Source organism: Podarcis bocagei (genome assembly GCF_964188305.1).
Source record: "Podarcis bocagei genome assembly, chromosome: 1".
NCBI classification, from domain to species: domain Eukaryota; kingdom Metazoa; phylum Chordata; class Lepidosauria; order Squamata; family Lacertidae; genus Podarcis; species Podarcis bocagei.
The window spans coordinates 81,717,282-81,741,565 of NC_138125.1; the positions used below are offsets into that span (position 1 = coordinate 81,717,282).

At 42.3% G+C, this 24,284-nt stretch overlaps 1 protein-coding gene across 3 annotated transcripts in view; it reads left to right on the forward strand.

Annotated features, from left to right (window-relative positions):
- The window catches only part of ANO9 (anoctamin 9), a 41,488-nt gene extending 20,458 nt beyond the window's left edge, over window positions 1-21,030 (forward strand). For all 3 annotated transcript variants that reach the window (XM_081212239.1, XM_081212241.1, XM_081212240.1), the window contains 15 exons: window positions 216-276; window positions 1,823-1,905; window positions 3,203-3,307; window positions 7,842-8,006; window positions 8,101-8,137; window positions 8,323-8,434; window positions 8,950-9,007; window positions 9,659-9,756; window positions 11,598-11,761; window positions 12,319-12,471; window positions 13,073-13,220; window positions 14,663-14,779; window positions 16,155-16,248; window positions 17,222-17,334; window positions 18,732-21,030. In XM_081212239.1, coding sequence (XP_081068365.1) covers window positions 216-276; window positions 1,823-1,905; window positions 3,203-3,307; window positions 7,842-8,006; window positions 8,101-8,137; window positions 8,323-8,434; window positions 8,950-9,007; window positions 9,659-9,756; window positions 11,598-11,761; window positions 12,319-12,471; window positions 13,073-13,220; window positions 14,663-14,779; window positions 16,155-16,248; window positions 17,222-17,334; window positions 18,732-18,759 — 1,536 coding nt within the window. In that variant the 3' untranslated portion in view covers window positions 18,760-21,030. The remainder of the gene's footprint in view (window positions 1-215; window positions 277-1,822; window positions 1,906-3,202; window positions 3,308-7,841; window positions 8,007-8,100; window positions 8,138-8,322; window positions 8,435-8,949; window positions 9,008-9,658; window positions 9,757-11,597; window positions 11,762-12,318; window positions 12,472-13,072; window positions 13,221-14,662; window positions 14,780-16,154; window positions 16,249-17,221; window positions 17,335-18,731) is intronic.
- The last annotated feature ends 3,254 nt before the right edge of the window (window positions 21,031-24,284 follow it).

Here is a 24,284-nt window from a genome sequence, read left to right on the forward strand (position 1 = left end):
GATATTCCCTGTACTTGTGCCTGAATGGTAGTGAACACCCCACTTTTATTCCTTATACACCTCTCACTATGTCCCAATTTTTCAATGGGTACAGCTTTTCAGCGGAATGCTGTTGTTTCAAACACAGTTTTCCTCAGCACACCTAGTGGCTTCTTTTTTTGCTGTTAGGACTCTCCCTGCAACAGTGACTTTTACTTCTTTCCTTTACAATTTAGGTCACCCACTTGCTTGACAATGAAGGGACAGTTCTCTTCGCAATATTCATGGCTGTCTGGGGTAAGCTTTAGCATAGGTTGATCTAGAACCTGTTCTAAGTTTTATGACAAATTCTCTTCTTAAAATGTATGCAATATTCAACACAGATGTGGCTAAAGTGTATTTTTGCATCTAAGAATGAAATGTAACTCTAGAACAGTGTTTTTCAACCACTGTTCCGCGGCACACTACTGTGCCGCGAGATGTTGCCTGGTGTGCCGTGGGAAAAATTAAAAAGATTTTTTTTTTTGTAAAAGTCAAATTAGGTCCTAATCTATCCCTCGAGCGCCCCTTGTCCGTTATTGTGACGTATGAAGCGTGTTCCCGCCCACTCCCCGCCCTCCCTTGCTTCTCTCTCTCTCTCTGTGGCGCTTTCCGCCGCTTCCTGCTGTGCATGCGCAGCTTGCCTCGCGCTTCCGTTCCGGCCCCTCCTTCCCCCGACTACCCCGCCGCTCCGTTCCTTTCTCTTTCTCGCGTGTCAGAGAGCGGTGGCGCGAGCGCGGCGGTTCCCTCAGGGCTGACGGAGGGCTCGAGGAGGAGGAGGCAGGACGTGGAGGCGGAGAAAGCGGCGGCGGCCACCCCCCACCTCCGGCTCCAGGCCCGTGTAGAAAGCTGAGGGGGAGAGATAGATAGAGGTGGGCGGCGGCGGCGGCGGCGACCAACCGCCACAGTAGTTGTAGCGGCGGCAACGGCGAGCAGGGACTCCCGCTCTCTCTCCGTCGTGTCTCTCTCTCTCTCTCCCGGGCCCGTCCGTTGAGTCTCCCGCGCGCCTCGGCTACAAGATGAGCATCGAGATCCCACCGAGTCTGACTGAGCTGCTGCAGGGCTACACGGTGGAGGTGCTGCGGCACCGGCCGCCGGACCTGCTGGCCTTCGCCGCCGAGTACTTCACCAAGCCCCGCTCTCCTTCCTGCCTCGCTTTGCTGCCTCCTTCCCCCCCACCCCCAAAGCTTGGAGGTTCCCCGGCGCTGACCCGCAGGTTTGACCCCCTTCTCACACCTGTTCGCGCTCCTTGCACGGAATGGGGCGGATGGGGAGGAACGGGGCTCGCCGCTGCCTCCGCTCGCCCTCCCCCCTCCCCCCTCCGCCGGCGGTCCCGAGAGTCTTGGCTTTTTGGCGGTTGGCACAGAAGGAAGGCAAGGGGGAGGGGAAAAAATTGAAACTTACACTTTCGTGCGTCCCTCCCGGCGTGACGCTGCGCGCTGACGTCACGGGGCTGTAATGGTGGTGTGCCTCGAGATTTTTTTCATAAAACAAGTGTGCCTTTGCCCAAAAAAGGTTGGGAAACACTGCTCTAGAAAACACATAAATGTTAGTTGATATAATATAGATCCTTCGGGGTCCTTCTGAGATTAATTTCATCATGATTCATACTCTGAAAGGCCCTTTGTTTAGATCTTCTCTCTGGAATTGCTGGATTTATTTCAAGCTATCTTTCTCTTATTTCCTGCACACTATAAAGCTGACTGGCCTATAGTTGAGTGGAGGGACCCCTGTAAGAAGAAAGACAGGATGATTTTGTTATCCTGTATATATTCAATTCTGTGTTTTGATTCTAAATTTATAGCCACTGTATTCTTGGAGTTGTGGAAGAGAAGGAGAGCTGATGTTGTCAGTCACTGGAAGTTGTATCTGTGGGATGAAGAAGAGGTAAGGTTAACTCTTTCATATAGCCATCTTTATATATATGTTCACTGTGGCAGTCCTACTCTTGTTCTGAACAGGAAGAAATGTATTTACTGCTGCCCATGGGTGTGAGGAAAATCTCTTCAGGTTTGGGTCCTGCCCTTTGGACTTGATATGATTTCAAGGGTCATGATCTTCACCTGCAGGGCATCAGTACCTTTTGTTATATCAGCGACCAATTATTGGTGGCACTGACTTGAGCCCAACTTTCCAATCATTTTGCCATTGCGCTTTGGCTCCTGGGAGACCTCTGCTCTGCATCATCACCAAGGAATCATGCCTCAAGCCTTCCAGCATCTTCATGTTCACAAAACAGCATTTCTACCATAGATATATCTTTAGGGAGCCACTGTGGAGTCTGGATATTTAGTTTGGGAACAACTTCCTGGAGAGCTCTTAGACAATACTGGGCTAGACTCAGTATTAGACAACTTGGTTTATCACTAACTGATGTCAAGAAGACTACTTTAAAAATAAATAAACTGTTAACAGGGGCCATGGTGACCCATGTTGGGAGTGTAGATTTTGGCAAAGTTTATTAAAAATAGCTCAAAAACTTTTTAAAAACTGCAAAAAAAAATAATGCTCAACAACTTTTGTTTTCCGGATTTTCACTTTTTGAAATACGGCAACCCTAACCTGGGTGTATCTCAGTTTTGACAGAAAAAGTTTCCCAGTAGACCCTGCAGATAATTTGGCACAGATGGCTAAAATAGTTTCATATTCAGGTCAGAATGGATACGGAAGTCCTAAAGAGTCATAATTCTGCCAGGGGATCTCAGTAGTAGCTGGAGTATTTCCCTCCTCAACTTGTTCAGAGGTTGGGGTTGAGGGTATTTCAGCCATTTTGTGAGGGGTCTTGCAAACAGGCAAGGTCAGGGCCAAACATGGCAGTAGTGGCAATCTGACTTCACATTGTTGTTAGATATTGTGGTTTTGTTTGTTTTTTAAACCTACAAAATGCCAGTGTGAAGGAGGAAACATTGTCTTCACTTTAATTCTGGTTTCAGTCATCATCATCTCATTGGATGCAGGCGTCATCACAGTCAAATTGAAATAAGGGCAATGGTTTCTCTCTCCATACTAGCATCTTGCACCCAGCATCAGCAGCAAATGTGATTGTTGCTGCTGCCAGAATCACAAAACAGGTGAGCCGTGAGGGATGGTGTTCATGAAATATTTTAACCCATGGCTCCTCTTGTGAGCCAAAGAAGTTATGAATTCTAAGGACCTGTCAGTGTGGCTGTATTTCTGTTTCTAGGAGGAACTGGCTATGGAACTCATCAATAACCCAGAAATGGCTTCCCCACTGCACCAGCATTCTTACATCCGCAGCACTGTTGTGCTCATCTTAGTTGGGCTTATGGTATGTGGTTACTATTTTTGTAGTGCACTTCTGGTATGCATTTTAAATGTTGGTTTGTGTATGGTGAATGAATGAATGAACTTTATTACGGTCAAAGACCAGGATAAAACAACAACAACATATAAATAAAAAAGCAGTTAGGATTTATTTTTTTTAACTGATAAATGTTGGAGCAAATAAGGACAAAGAAACAAGCATAGGATAATAATAATAATAATAAATTTTATTTGTATCCCGCCCTCCCCAGCTAAGCCGGGCTCAGGGCGGCTAACAACAATCAAATAAACAATCAAATAATAACACATTCTAAAAATATTTCATTATAAAAATTAGTTAAAATCAAGTTGATGGCAACCGATTAAACAAAATTCTGTGCAGGTTGCCAGAGGAGGGGGTCAGGCTGCGCCCTGACCAAAGGCCTGGCGGAACAACTCTGTCTTGCAGGCCCTGCGGAAAGATGTCAGGTCCCGCAGGGCCCTAGTCTCTTGTGACAGAGCATTCCACCAGGTTGGAGCTGCAGCCGAGAAGGCCCTGGCTCTAGTTGAGGCCAGCCTAACCTCTCTGAGGCCTGGGACCTTGAGGGTGTTCTTATTTGCAGACCGTAGGTTTCTCTGTGGGGCATACCAGGAGAGGCGGTCCCGTAGGTACGAGGGTCCTAGGCCGTATAGGGCTTTAAAGGTTAAAACCAGCACCTTAAACCTGATCCTGTACTCCACCGGGAGCCAGTGCAGCTGGTATAGTACTGGTTGAATGTGATCTCGCAGCGAAGACCCCGTAAGGAGTCTCGCCGCGGCATTCTGCACCCGCTGGAGTTTCTGGGTCAGTCTCAAGGGCAGCCCCACGTAGAGCGAGTTACAATAATCCAGTCTGGAGGTGACCGTCGCATGGATCACAGTGGCTAGGTCAGGGCGAGAGAGATAAGGGCCAACTGCTTAGCTTGGCGGAGATGGAAAAATGCCGCCTTTGTTATAGCTGTAATCTGCGCCTCCATAGAGAGGGAGGTATCGAAGATTACACCCAAACTCTTAACGGACGGTGCTGGCACTAATTGCACCCTCGCAAGAGATGGGAGTTGCCCCCTCGATCCCATATCGTCCCGCCCCAGCCAGAGGACCTCTGTCTTCGAAGGATTTAACTTCAACCGGCTCCCACGTAACCATCCAGCCACAGCTTCCAGACATCTGGTCAGTGTGTCTGGGGCCGAGTTAGGATGGCCATCCATCAACAGATAGAGTTGGGTGTCATCAGCATACTGATGGCAACCCAGCCCAAAACTCCGGACAAGCTGGGCGAGGGGGCGCATAAAGATGTTAAAAAGCATCGGGGAGAGAATCGCACCCTGAGGCACTCCACACACCAAGGAGTGACGCGATGACAATTCCCCCCCAAGCGCCACCCTCTGTCCCCGATCAGAGAGAAACGAGCGCAGCCATTGAAGGACTGTGCCCTGGATCCCCACGTCGGCAAGGCGGTGGTCCAGGAGTTCGTGATCGACCATGTCAAAGGCTGCTGACAGGTCTAGAAGAATCAGCAGCCCCGACCCGCCTCGATCCAGCTGTCTGCGGAGATCATCTGTTAGGGCGACCAGAGCCGTCTCGGTCCCATGGCCAGCACGGAAGCCGGACTGGAATGGATCCAAAGCAGATGTTTCATCCAGGAACCTACCAAGCTGTTCAGCAACCGCTCTCTCAATCACCTTACCCAGGAATGGAAGATTCGAGACCGGGCGGTAATTGGATAGATCTAAAGGATCTAATGATGTTTTCTTTAAGAGCGGACGCACCACCGCCTCCTTCAGTTCCCCTGGGAATATCCCGGTGCCAAGGGACAAATTGATGATATCCCCCAGGGGGGCCCGCACCTCGTCTGGACACGCTCTAATCAGCCATGACGGGCACGGGTCAAGAGGACAGGTGGTGGGCTTTCCAGCTTGGAGGAATCTGTCCACATCGGCTGGAGATATCCGGTCAAAGTGGTCCAATACTGGACCCGAGGACAGTCGAGGGGCCTCCAGTTCCTTTATTGTATCCAAATTGGCAGGGGGGTCATGGCGGAGCAACAGGACCTTCTCCGCAAAAAAGCTCGCAAATGCCTCACAGCTGTGTGTCAGATTGTTATTTAAATTTGGCTGTCCTTCAAGGGACGTTAAAGACCGAATTATACTAAATAATTGCGCCGGGCGAGAGCTAGCGGATGCAATGGAGGCCGAGAAGTAAGACTTCTTAGCGGCCTTCACTGCCATCTCATAGGTTTTCTGACTAAAATACAAGATTAAACACGGATAATGGATGGATAAAAACTGATAATCAAAACAGATAAGAACTAAAAACAAATGAAAACATGCAGTTAAAACAACTGTAAGAACTTAAGAACTAAAAGACTTGCAGTTAAAGCAACTATAAGAGGCTGCAGAGTAGAAGCCTCTGAAATAGATGACACTCACAGCATTAGAAACTGATGTGCAAATATGTTTTAAACAGACAATTAAAACAATGTACAACAATAAATTTAGAAACAATATACAACAGTAAAACTATCCCAGGGAGTTGACTCAGAGCCACCCATGGAACCGAGTTTGGGGATTTTCATGCCGGACTATTTTGAGTAGGGCGATGCTCTGCGCCTACAGATTTGTACACAAAATCTGGCGACCATCCAGGTCGTCTTCTGATCTTTGCCTAACAGCAAAATTTTTGCTTTTGCGGGAAGTCGGCGAGCCTCACCAGTAGGGGATCAATGAACTTATTGCGTGCCTCTTCGTAAAAGGGACATTTAAAGAACAAGTGTTCTGGGCTTCCTATCTCTCCCAATGGATAGGTGCAAAGTCTCTGGGCATAGGGGACTTTTCTAAAGGCTCCATCCAGGACCGGCGAGGGAAGAGCTGCGCTTCTGGCGAGTGTAAAGGCCCTCCTTGTATTTCTAGATACGAGAAAGAAGAGATATGCTGCCAGTGCGGCTATATATCTCTTGATTTCTCCAATTTTATAGTCGGGGCATACTCTGTATGGTGCATTGTTAAGCCACCCTACAGCACAAGGGGCGAAATTCTTGAGTTGAGATTGGAAAATTTCATTTGCAGGAAAGCGGATATTTCAGAAGACAACTTGTGCTTTTTTATTTCATGTCTCTTTATAATGCAGCATAGCAAGAATCACATATGTTCTTTTCCTAGTGTTTTACAAGACGTGGCAATAAAGTTTTGACAAATACCACCAGAATGAGTATATAATCTGAGCAGAAATCAGATGGTTAAATACTGTGTAGCTTTCCCATTGAAGAGCAATCAACAGTATCATTCTTAGCAGATTAATTAGGGAAGGGGAACCTTTGATGTTGCATAGCTACACCTCCCATCATCTGTAGCCATTGGTTCTGCTTGCTAGGGAATTGTAGTTCAGAAATATCTGGAGGGCCAAAGGTTCCCAACACCTAGTTTAAAGCTTCAAAAAATTATTTTTCTAAAAAGGCAGGATCTTGTTCTGCAACTCCGGGGTCAGGACAATGCCAGGTGCCTGCTTTTAAAATGTGGTGCTTTACTATCTTTCCGGTGGAAGAAAGCCCCTAGCAGAATTTAATTCCCATCCTCAAGCAGTTTAGTGAAGCGTAGGTATATAGACTATTAAACATTATTTATTGCATTTAGCAGCTGACTGCCTTTTTCAGTAAGTAGACCACAGACTGCAAAGGAAGTTTAAAATGGTTTATGTGCAGTTTCTTGATCTCCAACATGCATTTTCTTCATGCAGCAACAATAAAATAATGCAAGTATAACGCAGACACATTTCTGCGAGGTAAGTTAAGGCACAGCAAGCAAAGAGGGAGGGAGGGAGGGAGGGAGGGAGAGAGAGAGAGAGAGAGAGAGAGAGGAACAGGAACAGGCTTCCTGTTAGGTGAGACCTAACTGAGTCTATTCTAGCAATAAGAACTCTGTGGTCCTTAACCCCATCATATATTAACTAGAAAATAGGCATTGTTAGGTTTGACTGAATCTTCCACAAAGTTGACCAGTGTGCTTTGGCATGACAAATACTCCTGCCACTCTAGGAGAGCCACTTGCCATGTCCATCCCTTATCAGGCTTAGCTTAGGCAAGTCCTACTGGTTTGTGTCATGTTAGGTCAGGGGATTACTTTGAATTGTTTCTTTCTTAGTTTTCCTTTGTCTTTGTTCATCTGTTGTCTACTTGTTCTGTCTCTGGCTTGGATGTGGTCAGAACTGGAGAAAGAGACAAAGGTGGAATCTACACACATATGAAAAACGCTGTGAAAATGCTTTTAAAAAGTTTTGGAAAAAAATGTATTGAATTTGCCATAGCTCACCATCGCCATCTAGTGTCACATTTGTATATTGCACTTTACAACACACTTAAAACATTTTATTTGCAGCAGCATAGCTGAGTCTAAAGACTCAGGAGCTGGCAGTGGCAATCATTTTGATGCCATGTGATCCTGCCTGCCGTAGTTAACCTGTTGTTTACTGCCTCCTGCACAGCCCCAGCTGCTTTATAATTCTAACAATACATTCTTGCCTTATAGATCTGCGTGATTATTGGTATTGCCCATGCACTTGTCATCTATAGGGTCATGGTGACAGTCATCTTTACTCAGTCTAACTCAGAATTTTTCCGAGAACGAGCCAGTACCATGGCAGTGATGACAGGGGCTGTGTTACATTATTTAACTATCATCATAATGAGCAAGGTATGGAGCAAACATAGTGATATTTTCCAGCAATCTGTCTTGCAGTTGTATTCTGGTGTATCATATTGCTTTGTTTGCCTCTTGTCCATTGTAGGTGAACAGACATGTAGCGCTGTACCTCTGTGATATGGGTAAGAAAATATCCATGCTATATACATTATTTCATCTATATGAAATATGTTCGACTTGATAAGTAAAAGTTGCCCTATCATGAATGCATTTTGTGACTTGGTGCATAGAATAAGGCATACATAAAAATAAGAATGGGAATGCCAGGTGCCACAGCTAAATTTGGTGTCCATGATCTTATTTCCAGAGAAGCCAAGAACGTTCACTGAGCGTGAGAAAAACTTCACCGTCAAACTCTTCACCTTCCAGTTCTTCACCCACTTCTCTTCTGTGATCTACGTTGCTTTCTTCCTTGGGAGGTAAACGCAAATAGCAAAGAATGGAGAGTTCAGTGTATCCCACTGGTGAGGGTGTTGAATTTGGATCAGGTGACTTGGATTTGAATTAAATCTTTACCACTTTCTTCCTGCTTTAGATGTGCAGCTATAAAAAGGGAACAATGGTGGCTTTCTTCCCATAGTTTTTGTGAGGGCTAATAGGGCATTTTATTTATTTTAAAATTGCTATAGGAATTATGCTGCAAGAAGGGGGATACAGAGGCAATGTGTTAGTCCTGCATTTTTGCTTATTGTAGTGCATCTCTGACAAAACTGAAGGCCTGTGTTCTAAAAACAGAGTGTTTATCCGTAACTCTAACAGCCACCCTTGCTCTCTGTCATTCTTACTACTTTAGTTTCTGCTGGTTGAGATGCTGCTTTTTAGCTCTACTGCATCTTCATTACTCATTGTGACTATTATCTTCCAAACTGTGTGGTTATCAAAACTATAAATAGCATTAGGAACTGACTGTATCTCAATTGTACTTTCTTGTTAGGATTAATGGTCGTCCAGGGGACTATGTACGTGTGGGCGGCAAGTGGAGACTGGAAGAAGTAAGTTCCTTTGTTGCAGTGATGTCTTCCCCTACCTCCCCACCTGGTGTCCTGTTCATTAAAATAATTGCTCAGGCCTTCTCTTTCATCTTTCTCAAATATTTTCTAATCCATCTTCCTAGGAATCCCCAGGTTGAAGACAGTTTAAAAATATAATGCCTAATAAGTTTGTGGGGCATTATTATATTCAGTGCAAGCAGACTACCATTCTGATTCTCATAGCTCACACTTACTTCATTCTGTTTGCATCCAGAGATTCCTATACTATACGAATTTATTATTATTATTTAATTTATTGCCTGCCCTTTGCCCCAAAGTCCCAGGGCAAGTTACAACCATTTAAAATACAACCTCCAAAACAGTTTTTAAAAGCCTTATCATTACAAAAAATACATCCAAAAAAATGGTAGCAAGCATGTGTGAGCTCAATATACATATAGAGAGGTATGAATCTGAGATACATGAAATGAAGAGTGGAAATTCCCTAGAGCTTTGCATTACTGTTGATGCATTGCACCACATTACAATGATGCAGGCACGCAGCCTTTCCTGGCAGTTCCTCTGTGAGAATTTTAAAAATGCAAGTACCTAAAAATGACTTTGGAATCAGTGACCCTCAGGTGCAAACTATCTTTCTCTTGTCCTTTCCAGTGCCACCCCAGCGGCTGCCTTGTAGATCTCTTCATCCAGATGGCCGTAATCATGACATTAAAGCAAACACTGAGTAACTTTGTGGAGTTCATGTTGCCGTAAGTCAACATAGTTAGCATGATCTGGTCCTTGGGGTTGGATCCAGGACCTCTTTTCCCCTGGAGCATCACAGACTGTCACAGCTGGAGTGAGAATATAGTATGGGGTTGGCTTGCGTGCCAGTATAACAATTCCTTTTGTGGGAAATATTTGGCGGCTTGCCCTTGTGGAAAGTCAGAGCTTGCTGCACTTGGGACTAGGGAGCAGTTCTGTTTCTTCAGATCAGGTTGGCTAACGGCTTGGAGTGCTGGGAATTCTGTTCTCTGGCAAGATGTGGCCTGGCTTTTGTCTGAATCATCTAGATTTAGGACAGGGAAATGATGAAGAATCCTTTTCAGTCCAAAGATCGCATTCTCTTGTGAATAATCTTTAGGGGGCCACATGCAAGTAGTGTGAAGGGGTTAAAGAAGCAAAAGTGGTAGAGCAGCGGATGTGACTGACTCTTGAGTGGAATATAACCTGCTGTGAGATGCTAAGAGTCACAGATTTCTACACCCACCTACATAAGCACTTGAAGAGGGTGTGGAGCAGGACTAGAGAAGGGTGTGACCTGTATGTGGCTTGGGGAGAGAGAGAGGCCTAAGAGCCAGATAGGTCGTATCGGCACTATACATTTAAAGCTGTTTCATACCACTTTATTTATTTTAATTTTTTATTTATACTTTTCAGGTTTATACATTTCACTGATTTTACAATCATTTTGACATTTCAAAGCCTGACTTCCTTCCCCCTCTTTCTGCAGTTCCTTAAATTTATTTTTAATATCTTCTGCATATCCAAATTAACTTACTCATCTTCTTTAAATATATACTCTTATGAAAATGCAGGTTATTACAATAATCCTGCCAATGTTCTTCTTTGTTTACAATTTATCTGTAAATATTCAATAAACCATTCCCATTCTTTTATTAAAAGTTTGTTATCTTTATTTCTTATTCTTCCGTTAAGTTTCGCCATTTCTGCATATTCCATAAGTTTTTGTATCCATTCTGCCTTTGCTGGAACTTCTGCTTATTTCCATTTTGGGGCAAGTAACATTCTTGCCGCTGTAGTAGCATACATGAATAAGTTTCTGTACAGTTTAGGCAGTTCTGTCCCCATAATTCCCCCAAAAAAGGCTTCTGTTGTTTTTTTTTACAAACGTTATTTTAAACACTTTTCATTTCATTATATATCATTTTCCAGTAAGCTTTAACCTTACTACAAGACCACGACATATGATAAAAAGAACCTCCTTTGTTTTTACATTTCCAACACTTATTTAATTTAGATTTATACATTTTTGCCAATTTACTCGGTGTTAGATACCATCGGTATATCATTTTCATATAATTTTCTCTTAGACCATGTTTCATACCACTTTAAACAGTCATGTCTTCCCCCAAAGAATCCTGGGAAGTGTAGTTTAAGGATGCTAAGAGTTGTTAAGAGATTCTTATCCCCTTCAAAGAGCTACAATTTCCAGAACTGCTTAACAATCAGTCCCTCTTCCCAGGGAACTATGCTTACAATGCTGGAAACAGGAATTTTTCACTCAGTCATGTACTTAGGGGAATTAAGAAGTAGGAACAGGATATGGGACCAGAGTAAGGCAGGGTGGAGTGTGGCCAAGACTTGCCTATGAAGACTTGGGGAATATTTGCATATGCAACATTGTTTGTTGCACTGACTTTGGGCAATATGTACCAATAAGTTGAAGACCCAGGGCAGTTTGCCCCTTGTTATAAAGGGAGCTCCAGCATGGACTACATTATTGTCCTCTTATAGGTCTTTGACAGCTTGCAGGTCTTGTACTTAGAAACTTGTTTTATCTCGCTTAAAGTTGTGTTTACCCCTGCAGCTGGATACGCTACAAGTACAAACTGCTGTTCAGAAATCCCAAAAGCAACAACAGGGTTCATATGGAGGAGAGTGCTCGAGACCCATGCAAGGAGGAATGGCTATGGAACTATAACCTTAATGAAGTCAATGTCTTCAGTTTGTTTGATGAATTTCTGGAGATGAGTAAGTGAAATTCAACTGAAAGATTTGGGTAAGGGTGAAATGCTAGACTAAATTGGGACAGGACTCAACATTCTGTCATTGGCACTCCCATTACATTACTAAGCTAGCTAGGTATTTGGCCAAACTAGATTGGCTGATGGTTTTCAAAGAGATTGAAGTGGAGTGTTGTACAGTCATTTTTTCCCTTCCCTCTATTGCCTTGGGTCAAACAGGTTTCTGAAATCTTTGAATAGAGATGATAGTTTGGATGTATGTGCACAAAAAATGAACACTCCTTCTATCAAAACTTCAGCTCACTGAATATGCTTGTTCTATCTAGATTACAAAGAGAATGTTAGGGCCTGCAGCAGGACTGTTTCCTCTATGCAATTAAAAACAAACACTGAAAAATTCCAGTTACAGATAGGTAGCCGTGTTGGTCTGCCATAGTCAAAATAAAAAAATTCCTTCCAGTAGCACCTTAAAGACCAACTAAGTTAGTTCTTGGTATGAGCTTTCAGATAGGTATCTGAAGAAGTGTGCTGCCTCTTTTCAGTGTTCTCTTTTTAAATCCTCAGTGATCCAGTACAGCTTCACCACTATTTTTGTGGCTGCCTTTCCCCTTGCTCCACTCCTGGCCTTTATCAACAATCTCATCGAAATTCGACTAGATGCTATCAAGATGGTGAGATTGCAGAGGCGTATGGTTCCCAGGACAGCAAATGATATTGGTAAGCTGAGGATTAAGGAGAGGGGCTTCTACTTCAGACCACTGAGGAGAGGCTTTCATTTTACCCCAATATTATTAGTGGTCATACTTAACTCTTTTCAAAGTGGTAGATTATTTAGGGAAGGAGCTGAATTAAGAGCTTACTCGGGGGGAGGGGGAGGAAAGAGTATGTACAGGTTTCCGGGGCACTGGGGTAGATGAAGTGCATTCTGCCACTCAAGCTAAACTTGGACCACAAAACTCTAGGGGGAAGAAGACGTTAAGAAACCATCACTGTGGGTCAGTGTAACTTGTACAGAAACCTGTGACAGAAATGTAGAGGAGGCCCTAACTGTCTTACCAGCCAAATTTGATGAAAAGCACTCCTAGCCACTGACGTTACCTAGGCCTCTACTGACAGAGAAGAATTCAGAAATAACTCCAGACTACAAATCTGCTCCTTCAGGGGGAAAATGGCCCTGTCCAAAGCAAGAAGTTGACCAATCCTCTGGACAAAGATATTACATTGTTAGATTGTGGAGAGGAGGGAGGGTTAATTAAAGTTGAGGCAAATGCCATCTGCTTGAGGGAATGTGTTTCTCTTATTTTCTCCCCTGTTGCAGGTACCTGGTTGCTGATTCTGGAGGCAATTGGTATTTTAGCTGTCATTGGCAATGGTATGGTAATTGCCATCACCTCAGACTTCATCCCAATGCAGGTGTACAAATACACATCTAGCCCCTGCATACAGAAGAATTACACAGGCAAAGAGTGAGTGTCATTTGAGTCCTTTTGGTAGTTTTCAAGTATAGCATATATTCAGTTAGTCAGTTTCTTCTTGTGTGTACACTTGTTATGCGTGACAAATGCTAAACAGCAAAGTTTGCTAAGGCTAGCAGGATAAGAGATACTGAATATGACCATGTCTTGAGAACAATTTTTTCTCTGTAGGGTTACTTCAGAGATTAATTTATTGTTATGGAACACAAGCAGCTTCTGTTGCTAAAGGTCTTTCTGTACGAGACCATTCATAAAGTATGTGATGCACTGTTGTGGAGGGAGAAAAGGGTGGGAAAGTTAAGGCAAAGGAGGAATTTAGTTTTCGACAAAAAGAGATAAGCAGGGAGGAGGCAATTTTAAAAGTGTAACATATATTATGAATACTGTGTGTGAGAAAGAGAAAATCAATATATTTCATTCTGTTTCTTGAATCCTCCCTACAGAAAAATAGAAGACTATTCAATTATAGGCTTTGTAAATTAATCCTCCTTTCTCTGGCTCATTTTAAAATGGGATTTTACTCAGATTTCTGGATACAGTATTCATCGAGGAAGAAAGTTTCATTAATTAGTTTCATCTTGCTGCCTGTGACTGTCTAATGTAAGATGGCATCAAGGTCACCGTGACTGTTCAAAAATTAACCTAATGGCTGCATGGCCAACCAGCACGTACACCCTCTAGTGCTGAGAAGTATGTTCCTTGGCTAAGCAGTATCTGCTGTTCTGTATACAGGGGTTTTTTTGTATAAAAATTGTTTTTTTAATTTTGGCACCCCATTTTGATGGAGTTCATGGATTGCAACATCCACATGTGTCTGGATGCAGCTTGCTGGTCTAATGCGGTCCATGACTCCAATGGTTGGTATTAGGGTGAGGCAAGCTAGCTCTGTTGTTTTCTGTTCTGTGCTTGAATTCCCAAATGTGTACTTACACTGTTAGCCTTTTTCTTAATTGTCCTTTCTTATTGGAAATGAGTTCTTATGTGTGTGCTTATAACCTCCTTAATAAAGCTTTGTGTTTATCCTGGTGTACCTTACTGGAGTAAACTTGGCTCTAAATCTGGTACTTGGCTGCTTGGTACTATGCTACTGAGCAATTTGTGGGCTTGGGGCTCAAAAGTCAAAAAGTGGACTTTTTGCCTCTTGTTTTTGTGAATCCCAAGGATGTCCGTCCAGAAGCCCCCTGAGTTTCTCCTGGCTTGGGTTGGAGTATTAACAGGGGCTCTGGCAATACCACCTGGCAGAATAGTTTTTTACCCTGGTGATTCAACATCCTGTTGCAACTCAAGATGTTTGTACCCAGGAGTTGTAGGGGGATTAAGTATCCATCTTCCCTACCTTATCCCCCCTCCTTTCTTTACAGGCTGCATAAATGTTTAGACTGGGACCCTACTGCACCCCATCTGATTGTCACTTTTTTTGTTGTTGCCCATAGTTGTTTGGCAGGTTACGTCAACTACAGTCTTTCGGTGTTCAACGTCCAGGACTTTGCGAACCATGAGAATCTGCCAGAACGTAAAGATCCCATGGGGAATGTGATAACGCACTGCAGGTACTGGCAAATGTATGGTGATGTTTCCATGCCCTCAGCTTTAGCAATGAAACTTCCACAGCCCAATTGTTATTGGTGCAGTCCTCCATCCCTTCAACAGAGCTTATATTATCTGTTGGAGCTTTTGTGTGTGTGTGCGAGGAGAAACTCAATCTAGCATTGGGCTACTCTGGAGATTATATTCTTTTCCCTTTGCAGTCACACAAATGTGTATGTATGAAGACCAGGGGAGGTGGGGGATGGAAAATCTGTTATTTTTGTGGAAGTAACTAAAGCCTTATTTTTGAATCCTGAAAGTCAACACTTTATATTGGTTTATATTTGTGGAAGACAGTATTAGCCATAGATCACCTGAGGTGTGTTTGCAACAAATATTTTCCCAAGATACATAATTCTAAAAAGTGAGTGCTGTTTGAACCAAATGCTGTGTGGAGTCACAGTTTACTGATCCAATTCCAGATGTGGTTGCAGGAAAATGAATTCTACTTTAAGAGAGGAACATGGCTTGCCTGCAATATTCACTGCAGTGTCAGAGTAGACATGGCAGAAACACAGAACCTGCTAGCTGGGAAAAGCAACCTGCCAGTGCTCTACTTATGATCCTGTCCTTTATCATTACATTGACTGGGAGGGGCTCCACTTCAAGTGACATGTTGGAGCCCTGCTTGCTGACAGACTTCATCATCATTCATATAAGTAGCAGCAAGACTTTCTTGAAGGAGGGACAGAAAGAAGGAGTGGCAAGCAGGGAAAGAAGCATTTGATTGCTTTTAACATCTCAAAGTCTTGCATGTATTGCCCAGTATTAGATGCCCTACTATCTGATAGATAGGACAGTACTCTCTTAGTACTAGTTTATGACTGAACAGTACTGATTATTGTTCTCTCATCAGATTTAGCTTCTGAAAACTGTACAGTACTTTTTTTTTAACATCACTTTTCTGCTTCATAAAGCCCCCAAAGCAGCTTACAAAAGTTAAAAACAACAAATATCAGTAAATTCCCCATAAGGGCAAACATTGGGCAAACATCCAAAGAAATAGCTGTTAGCAGTGCTTTTTTTCTTAAAAAAATATGTTTAGGGGTACTCTCATTTTGACTCAAGAAAATCACCATTTTATAGTTCAAATCAGGAAAAATAAATACAGTAAATGGACAAAAGTACAAAGATTCACAAAATGTTTAGAGGTATGCATAACCCTGTGTATCCTCAGAAAAAAAGCACTGGCTGTTAGTCTGTTGCAGCAAAGAAAACCACAATCCTTTGTTGTCAAAAGAAGACACTAAAAACAACACGTTTCAAACAAATAACTGGATTTCTGTAATAGGCAATACATACTGCAGCATTTATGTGTTGCTTTTGCCCTTCCTGTAGGTACCGAGATTACAGGAACAATGAGGACTACAGCCATACTGTTGAGTTTTGGCATATTCTTGCAGCCCGCCTTTCCTTCCTTATCTTGTTTGAAGTAAGTATTTTTGTTGTAAAAGCTCTAGTATGTTAGTTTTCAGCTGAACATAAATGTGAGTGTGAAGGAACATTTACATTTAGGCTCCTTAAGAGTGTAACTTCATTGATCATAGCTTAGGGCAACATTTGTGGAATAATCTTGGGTCACATTCAGCCAAGTATGACCAGGGTATCCCCAACCATGCTTCTCATTCTCAAAGTAATGCACTCTGAAAAAGCTTTCATATATGAGAAGAAATAAATATACTCTATTCCTTTTAGAGATGATTCCCTTGCTAACAGCCAGATCACATTCTGTAGAATATTGGACTTGGCAAAGCAGCAGGCAGTAGGGAATGGAGAAACTTTTTATTTTGTAGAACTGTTAAATTATTTTAAGTTTTGTGTTTCACTCTTTGTCCACAGAGCTCTGTATGTCCATGCAAATAAGGTTTCTATGTTGTTTGCCATCCAGGTACTGGACATTATAAGCCGTCTTAACTTTGGAGATGAAATATCTCTTTCAGTGTGTTCTGAGTCCAGGAACAGAAACTCTGCCAGTTAGCGAGGGGCAACTATACATGGACTTGACTATCTTTCCCAGGACTAAACAAAGTCTGTGTTGAATGATAATTGGGGCATCGCTTTAGATTTCCTCTGGACACGACCTAATAGTGGGTTTATAATTGACTGTTCAGTCCTTTCACAGTCAGTGGAGGGACTTAGATTAATGTCGATCCATGACGCTTAGTTGCCATGATGTAGTAAAACACACAAGTGTCCAAAAGAACCAATGTAAAGCAGTTAAGAACAGCAGGTTGCTTACTGTTGGTCATTATCTAGACCAACAATTGTATTGTTGAGTTACTTTTACATGGCATAGGGACTATTGTAATCAAGCAGTATATAAATTGCTTAAATGAACAAATTAGATGGTGATTGCAGTATGTCTCCTGTAAGGAATAAAATCTGATTCTGTTGGCTCTTTGCAGCATGTGGCCCTTTGCATCAAACTGATTGCAGCCTGGTTTGTGCCTGATGTCCCCAGGGTCATTAAGAACCTGCATCTACAACAAAAACGTGAAAGGCTGTTGAAAAGACTCAGGTGTGTGTTTTATCCGAGTACGATTCTCTTGAGAGGCAAACAATGGACAATAAAGCTACAGGGAGCAGGCTCTTGAACTGCGGTGTTGTTTGGGGAGGGAGATTGTTGTTATTTATATATTTTTGGTATATTTATTTTCAGATCTTATTGTGATTTATATGGAAATTGTTCAGTTTGGTTGTGTACTTTTTGATGCATTTTATTTATTGTTTATAATTACTTTTTATGTTTGTAATGTAAATCATTTCATGCTGTAAGCCACCTTTAGCATGATTTTAACTATGGAAAGGCAGCATACAAATAAAATGATGATGCCTGGAATAGTCCCAAGTGGATAGCACTACAGCAGATGTTATGGCAGCAGAGATTAATTTTACTTGCTTTTTTTGTTGTACCGTTATCATTTAAATTTAGTTTAATTTAAGCCTGTATGTACTTCCAAGTTGAGCCCTATTGGGGTATTCATTTACAATGGGGATGGAGAAAAAACTCCACAGAACTCTGATTCCACCTTGGCCTAATCTGATCAGAGCAGATCATGACCTGGATTAGATCAATAAATTACTATAGAACCTACAGTCCTGCAGAACCCAGTGCTGAGCCAAGGGCTCCAGGGCTGGCTTCCTCTGTTCATTTCATATGGTTCCCTCTATCCCTTTTTAAAAGTTTCAGAAGTAGTCTTCCAGCCATTCAGAGTCTGGAATGGCCAGTACAGTGGGTCTTCTTCAACAGAATAGGGCAAGTCTCCCTGGGAACAATGTAGCTTTTTGATGTTCCATCACTCACAGAGGGGATGTGACTGCTGTGTTTTTTGCATCATCATCATCATCTAATATGCCACCCACCTGATTGGGTTGCCCCTGCAAAAAATAGTAAAAACACAATACAACCTCAAATACTAAAAACTTCCCTTAACAGGGCTGCCTTCAGATGTCTTTTAAGTCACATAGCTGAGAGCAAGGGAATGTTATCAAATCCCATCACTCCCAGGGCTTCAGCTGACGTGATTCCTCTGCTTAAGACACAAACACACCCTGCTGTATATCATGCCTACATCAGTTTGTCTCCTGGAAGTGACCTGTGGGAATATTTTTGTTCAATGTGCAAATAAATCCTTGATGTATCATTTTGTAAGGTGGTTCCATACAGCAGGTGGCAGTGAATTCTGTTTTATCCCCACAGCTGAGATGGTTTCATGCTCTCTTACATGAAAGTAAATATTCTTGTATTCTCCTTTCTATTTTAAATGCTTAAATGGCATAGGAAGGACCCTCATTGGCTTCCCTTCCAGGTATTAGTTAAGCCCACACCTCTTTAGCTTTGCCATTTTCCCCCTTGCAATTAAAATGCTGCATCTTCCAACTGAAATTGAGAATAGTTGTTTCTATATATTTTAGAAGAATGGATGACTCCACAGAAGTATAGTGAAACGTCATATGAGAGTGCTGGGATCAAGAGAAGAAATCCTCAAGCCAAGCATCTAGAAGAATGGTGCTGTAGGCTTTGAAGATGTCAGCTGAACTCTGCAGGCGTCGCTTGATCTTTTGCTTACTGCTCTTGGATTTTACTTCTTCACTGAAAGGAAACAGTGCCACTGCTTTGCATGGTAAGATTGTTTTGAATATTGAAGTGTTCCTAGGAGACTACAGGGTAGGAACAATGTCACATGTCAGAGCATGAGGCAGAAGTAAGCAGGAGCGTTTGCACTGTCAATAAAATAACTCTATTGCTATAAGGTTAACATAATTTTGGTTACACCAAAACTTCCATGCTCTGCTGCCACCACTCATAACAGATTTGACACTTAACACCCATGAAACTCTCACAGCTGTCTCAGACTCACAGTATAAATCAACATGAAATCTCTTAACTCTCATGGCTCATAGGAATATATATTAATATCTTTTCATTTCCTTCATTACCTTGATGGTGCTCTTTGAGTGGAAAGAAATATATTGTTTGTATAACATATATTTCCTTTGTATAATTGAACAGCACATGTGCAAAGTTATTTTTATAGGGGCTTTTTTGTTTGTTTGTTTGTTTTGCATCAAAGCCTCCAAACTGCTGTTTAAAGTTCAAGAGAACTGTTATTTTGAAGATTCCATAATTTCTCTATCTGCTGACATCCTTTTAGAGATTGCTCCCTTTAGCTTTTTAATGGTACACCATTTGATAAAAGTTTCTTTTGTGCTGGTTTATAAAAAGGGACCCAGTTAACTGTCTACCTCATAAAGCTGATGGGAAGTTTAATTCAGTTCTGAAAAGCACTTTAAGGCCTTCACCTATACTGTAAACACTCTTGATTCTATAATTCCATCGAGCCACTAGGATAGTTGCCCTCATTGAAACTATGAATGAAACCCCTCAAAGGTGGCAATGTTTGTATTACCTCACTCAACTTTTTTACATATAAGTTGGGGTCAGATGTACCCACACATAAACTTCACAAGAATAGGTATATTTTTCCTTAGATTCTTAATTCATGGTACTGTTAGAACCCAGTTTCTGACCAATCCAAAAATGTGTGTGCATTTACAAAGATTATATACAGTAGTTCCTTTATTAATTCACTCATCCTAAAGAGGCCAGCTGTTCATAGAACTGTGTATATACATCATTCTTGGACACAGCAGAACACTGGGCTTCGGTTAGCAGTTTCAGCCTGTTGCATCATAGAGCTACATGTGTTAGAAAAGCTGCTCTTGACGAAATTTACTTTTACTTTTCTGCATAAGCACTAAAGGTACAAAGGCTGTGCTTCATTGGACAGTTATGTATTCTACAAAAACTGTTTTGCTTCATACCCCCTGTGCCTTCTTTCCAATCAAGTATCTAATAATACACAGAAATAAAGCACAATTTTAAAAAATCCTGATCCAAAAATGTTAAGGCTTCAGGATGTCTTTTAGATGTAAGTTCAAATGACTTGTGTCCCTTCACCTTTTATTATATGGATTAGGTAGAACCGCTGAATTAATGTTGATATTCATATGTAACTTATCAACTTGACATTTGGATTCTCTTTTGTTCTTGTTTCCAAATGTTACATCTTACATATATTGTTAAGTTACTGGTATTGGAACTAAATCATAGCACTGAGAATGTAAAGATGTAACATGCTAAAGGGCACTTCTATCCTGTTTTTATCCTCAGCAAAATCCTTTGTGGATAGCAATGATTGCAGTTATGCTCTCTTGCTCCTGAAGTCGTTTTTGCAATTTGTACTTTTGACTGAAAAGATCATGCAAAGTTAAAATTCCTATTATGTACCTAATACCTATATTTTTCCTTTCCCCCCTTTCTCTGACAAATTCTAAATTTAATTGCAAGTTAAGCTTCAGCAGCAATCACATGTTCATTCCTTGAAAGCCAATGGGACTTGGATTCTAGCTGAAACATATCTGTTTGAGAATCTCTATAATGCTGTAATTCTGGAAGCATCTTGCTCAGGGAATGCCTTTAAAATTGTGCCTTATAGCAATATGAAGCTTTGGCTCTAGATTACTTTAACACAAATCCTTACATATTGAATTAGGGAACTTAATTCAATTTGTAATTCCTTAGGCTTTCTGTTCTTGTGTCATACTGTTTAAAGTTGTACTTTTAAAGAAAACACAGTTACTCTAAAATATTGTGCAATGTGTAATTTTTATCAAATGAAATTTTATACAATAAACTTTTAAAAACTTTTAAGCATAAAGACTGGACTGGCTTTATTTTAGTTTGGACAGAGAAGTCAGAAATCTTATGATTATAGAGAGACCTATCTTTTGAGGTTTTGTATCAAAGGGTGCTGGGTATAACTCTGGTATAAAAAAACCCCATGTGCAATGCGGGCCATAAGGGAAGTTGAAAATAAACTGAAAATGAGGATACCTTCTAACTGATGTAAGATAACTTTATTAAACATGTAACTAACCAGGGTAGTCTTGCACTCCACATGGAAACCTTAGGAACAATGTGTTTCAAAAACAGAATCCTGGATAGGTCACTAATGCAACATGCAATAGTTGGTCTCCACTGCTGCCTTACATAAGAACATAGCAAGCTGCCTTATATTGAGTCAGACAATTGGTCCATGTAGCTTAGTATTGTCTACACTGACTGGCAACAGCTCTCCAGGATTTCACACATGGAGTTTTTCCCAGCCCTAAATGAAGATTGAACCTGGGACCTTCTGTATGCAAGACAGATGCTCTCCAACTGAGTCCTGGAAGTGGAGCCAACTATAACTGATCTCTTATTTTTGTAAAATGTGTGTGATGTTTTTGTTAAGTTGTACCGAGTTCTGAAAAATAAAATAAAAAGGATATTAAAAAACATAATTCTTCAGCGATTATAGGCAGTGCTAATATGAAGTGGGACACTACACCTTGAAAGTCCCCTCGTTACATTATTGTTTTTATTTTTCTAAGAGCATGCATGTATAGACTACAGCTTTCCCATACACTCCTATTTTGCTTTCTTTCCTTCACCACCCCTGGCCCCAATGTATTAACTTTGAAAACTTCAATTTGGCAATGTGCCTTCTGAATGACAAAAAACTAGAGTCTAGCTCAGGGGTAAACAACCTAAGGCCTGGGGGCCAGATGTGGCCCAATCACCTTCTCAATCCGGCCTGTGGACGGTCTGGGAATCAGCATGTTTTTACATGAGTAGAATGTGTCCTTTTATTTAAAATGCATCTCTGGGTTATTTGTGAGGCCTGCCTGGTGTTTGTACATGAGTAGAATGTATGCTTTTATTTAAAATGCATCTCTGGGTTATTTGTGGAGCATAGGAATTTGTTCTTTTTTTTTCTTTTCAAAATAATAATAATAATAATAATAATAATAATAATAATAATAATAATAATAAATTTTATTTATATCCCGCCCTCCCCAGCCGAGCCAGGCTCAGGGCGGCTAACAACAATCAAATAAACAATCAAATAATCACACATTCTAAAAATATTTCATTATAAAAAATTAGTTAAAATCAAATTGATGGCAACCGATTAAGCAAAATTCTGTGCAGGTTGCCAGAGGAGGGAGTCAGGCTGCGCCCTGACCAAAGGCCTGGCGGAACAACTCTGTCTTGCAGGCCCTGCGGAAAGATGTCAGGTCCCGCAGGGCCCTAGTCTCTTGTGACAGAGCATTCCACCAGATTGGAGCCGCAGCCGAGAAGGCCCTGGCTCTAGTTGAGGCCAGCCTAACCTCTCTGAGGCCTGGGACCTTGAGGATGTTATTATTTGCAGACCGTAGGTTTCTCTGTGGGGCATACCAGGAGAGGCGGTCCCGTAGGTACGAGGGTCCTAGGCCGTATAGGGCTTTAAAGGTTAAAACCAGCACCTTAAACCTGATCCTGTACTCCACCGGGAGCCAGTGCAGCTGGTATAGTACCGGATGAATGTGATCTCGCAGCGAAGACCCCATAAGGAGTCTCGCCGCGGCATTCTGCACCCGCTGGAGTTTCTGGGTCAGTCTCAAGGGCAGCCCCACGTAGAGCGAGTTACAATAATCCAGTCTGGAGGTGACCGTCGCATGGATCACAGTGGCTAGGTCGGGGCGAGAGAGGTAGGAGCCAACTGCTTAGCTTGACGGAGATGGAAAAATGCCGCCTTTGTTATAGCTGTAATCTGCGCCTCCATAGAGAGGGAGGTATCGAAGATTACACCCAAACTCTTAACGGACGGTGCTGGCACTAATTGCACCCCCGCAAGAGATGGGAGTTGCCCCCTCGATCCCATATCGTCCCGCCCCAGCCAGAGGACCTCTGTCTTCGAAGGATTTAACTTCAACTGGCTCCCACGTAACCATCCAGCCACAGCTTCCAGACATCTGGTCAGTGTGTCTGGGGCCGAGTTAGGATGGCCATCCATCAACAGATAGAGTTGGGTGTCATCAGCATACTGATGGCAACCCAGCCCAAAACTCCGGACAAGCTGGGCGAGGGGGCGCATAAAGATGTTAAAAAGCATCGGGGAGAGAATCGCACCCTGAGGCAGTCCACACACCAAGGAGTGACGCAATGACAATTCCCCCCCCAAGCGCCACCCTCTGTCCCCGATCAGAGAGAAATGAGCGCAGCCATTGAAGGACTGTGCCCTGGATCCCCATGTCGGCAAGGCGGTGGTCCAGGAGTTCGTGATCGACCATGTCAAAGGCTGCTGACAGATCTAGAAGAATCAGCAGCCCCGACCCGCCTCGATCCAGCTGCCTGCAGAGAAAATATAGTCCGGCCCACCACATGGTCTGAGGGATGGTGGACCGGCCCACGGCTGGAAAAGGTTTGCTGACCCCTGGTCTAGATATTACTTTTAATACCTACTTTGGTGCACTCCGGAGTTTGGAGACACTACTTTTATGGACAGTCCCCACAATGATGTGTCAGAGAAGCGCAACAATACAATATAGACATCTTTCTTCTTGCCTGCACGTGGGATTTGATGCTATAATGCATTGTTATATATGACTAGGTTGTTTAGATGTGTTTATGATGAATATGTGTTGTGATGCTATTTGTTTCTTATAATAATAGATTTTAAAAGTAAAATCTAACTAGGCAAAAGGAAACCTTTTCCCCTCAATACTACAAATCTGTCAATTTTCCTATATTCTCTATAATGTTGGTTGTATTCCAGAATATAATGCATACTGCTACTTTTCTAATATCAATCTTGCTGATTTTTATCCTTCCTTAACCCTATATTGGTGTTCCAGATTTGAACATACTCACATCTTGTGTTCATTATTTGAGGTCCTTCTCCAGGTCCTCCCTCTCTAAGAGAATTTCTGAAGCTGGCAAAAAGGGGGACATTCTTTCCAGCTGTGGCCCGAGGTTCACCTGATGCTGACATCAACATCTTTTGGACACCAGGTTAAGCTTACTGCTGCTTCAGTGATATATTCTGGGAGGCACAGGTGTAGGCTTGGGAAGTCACCTGGCATGCATTACCTATAACTAAA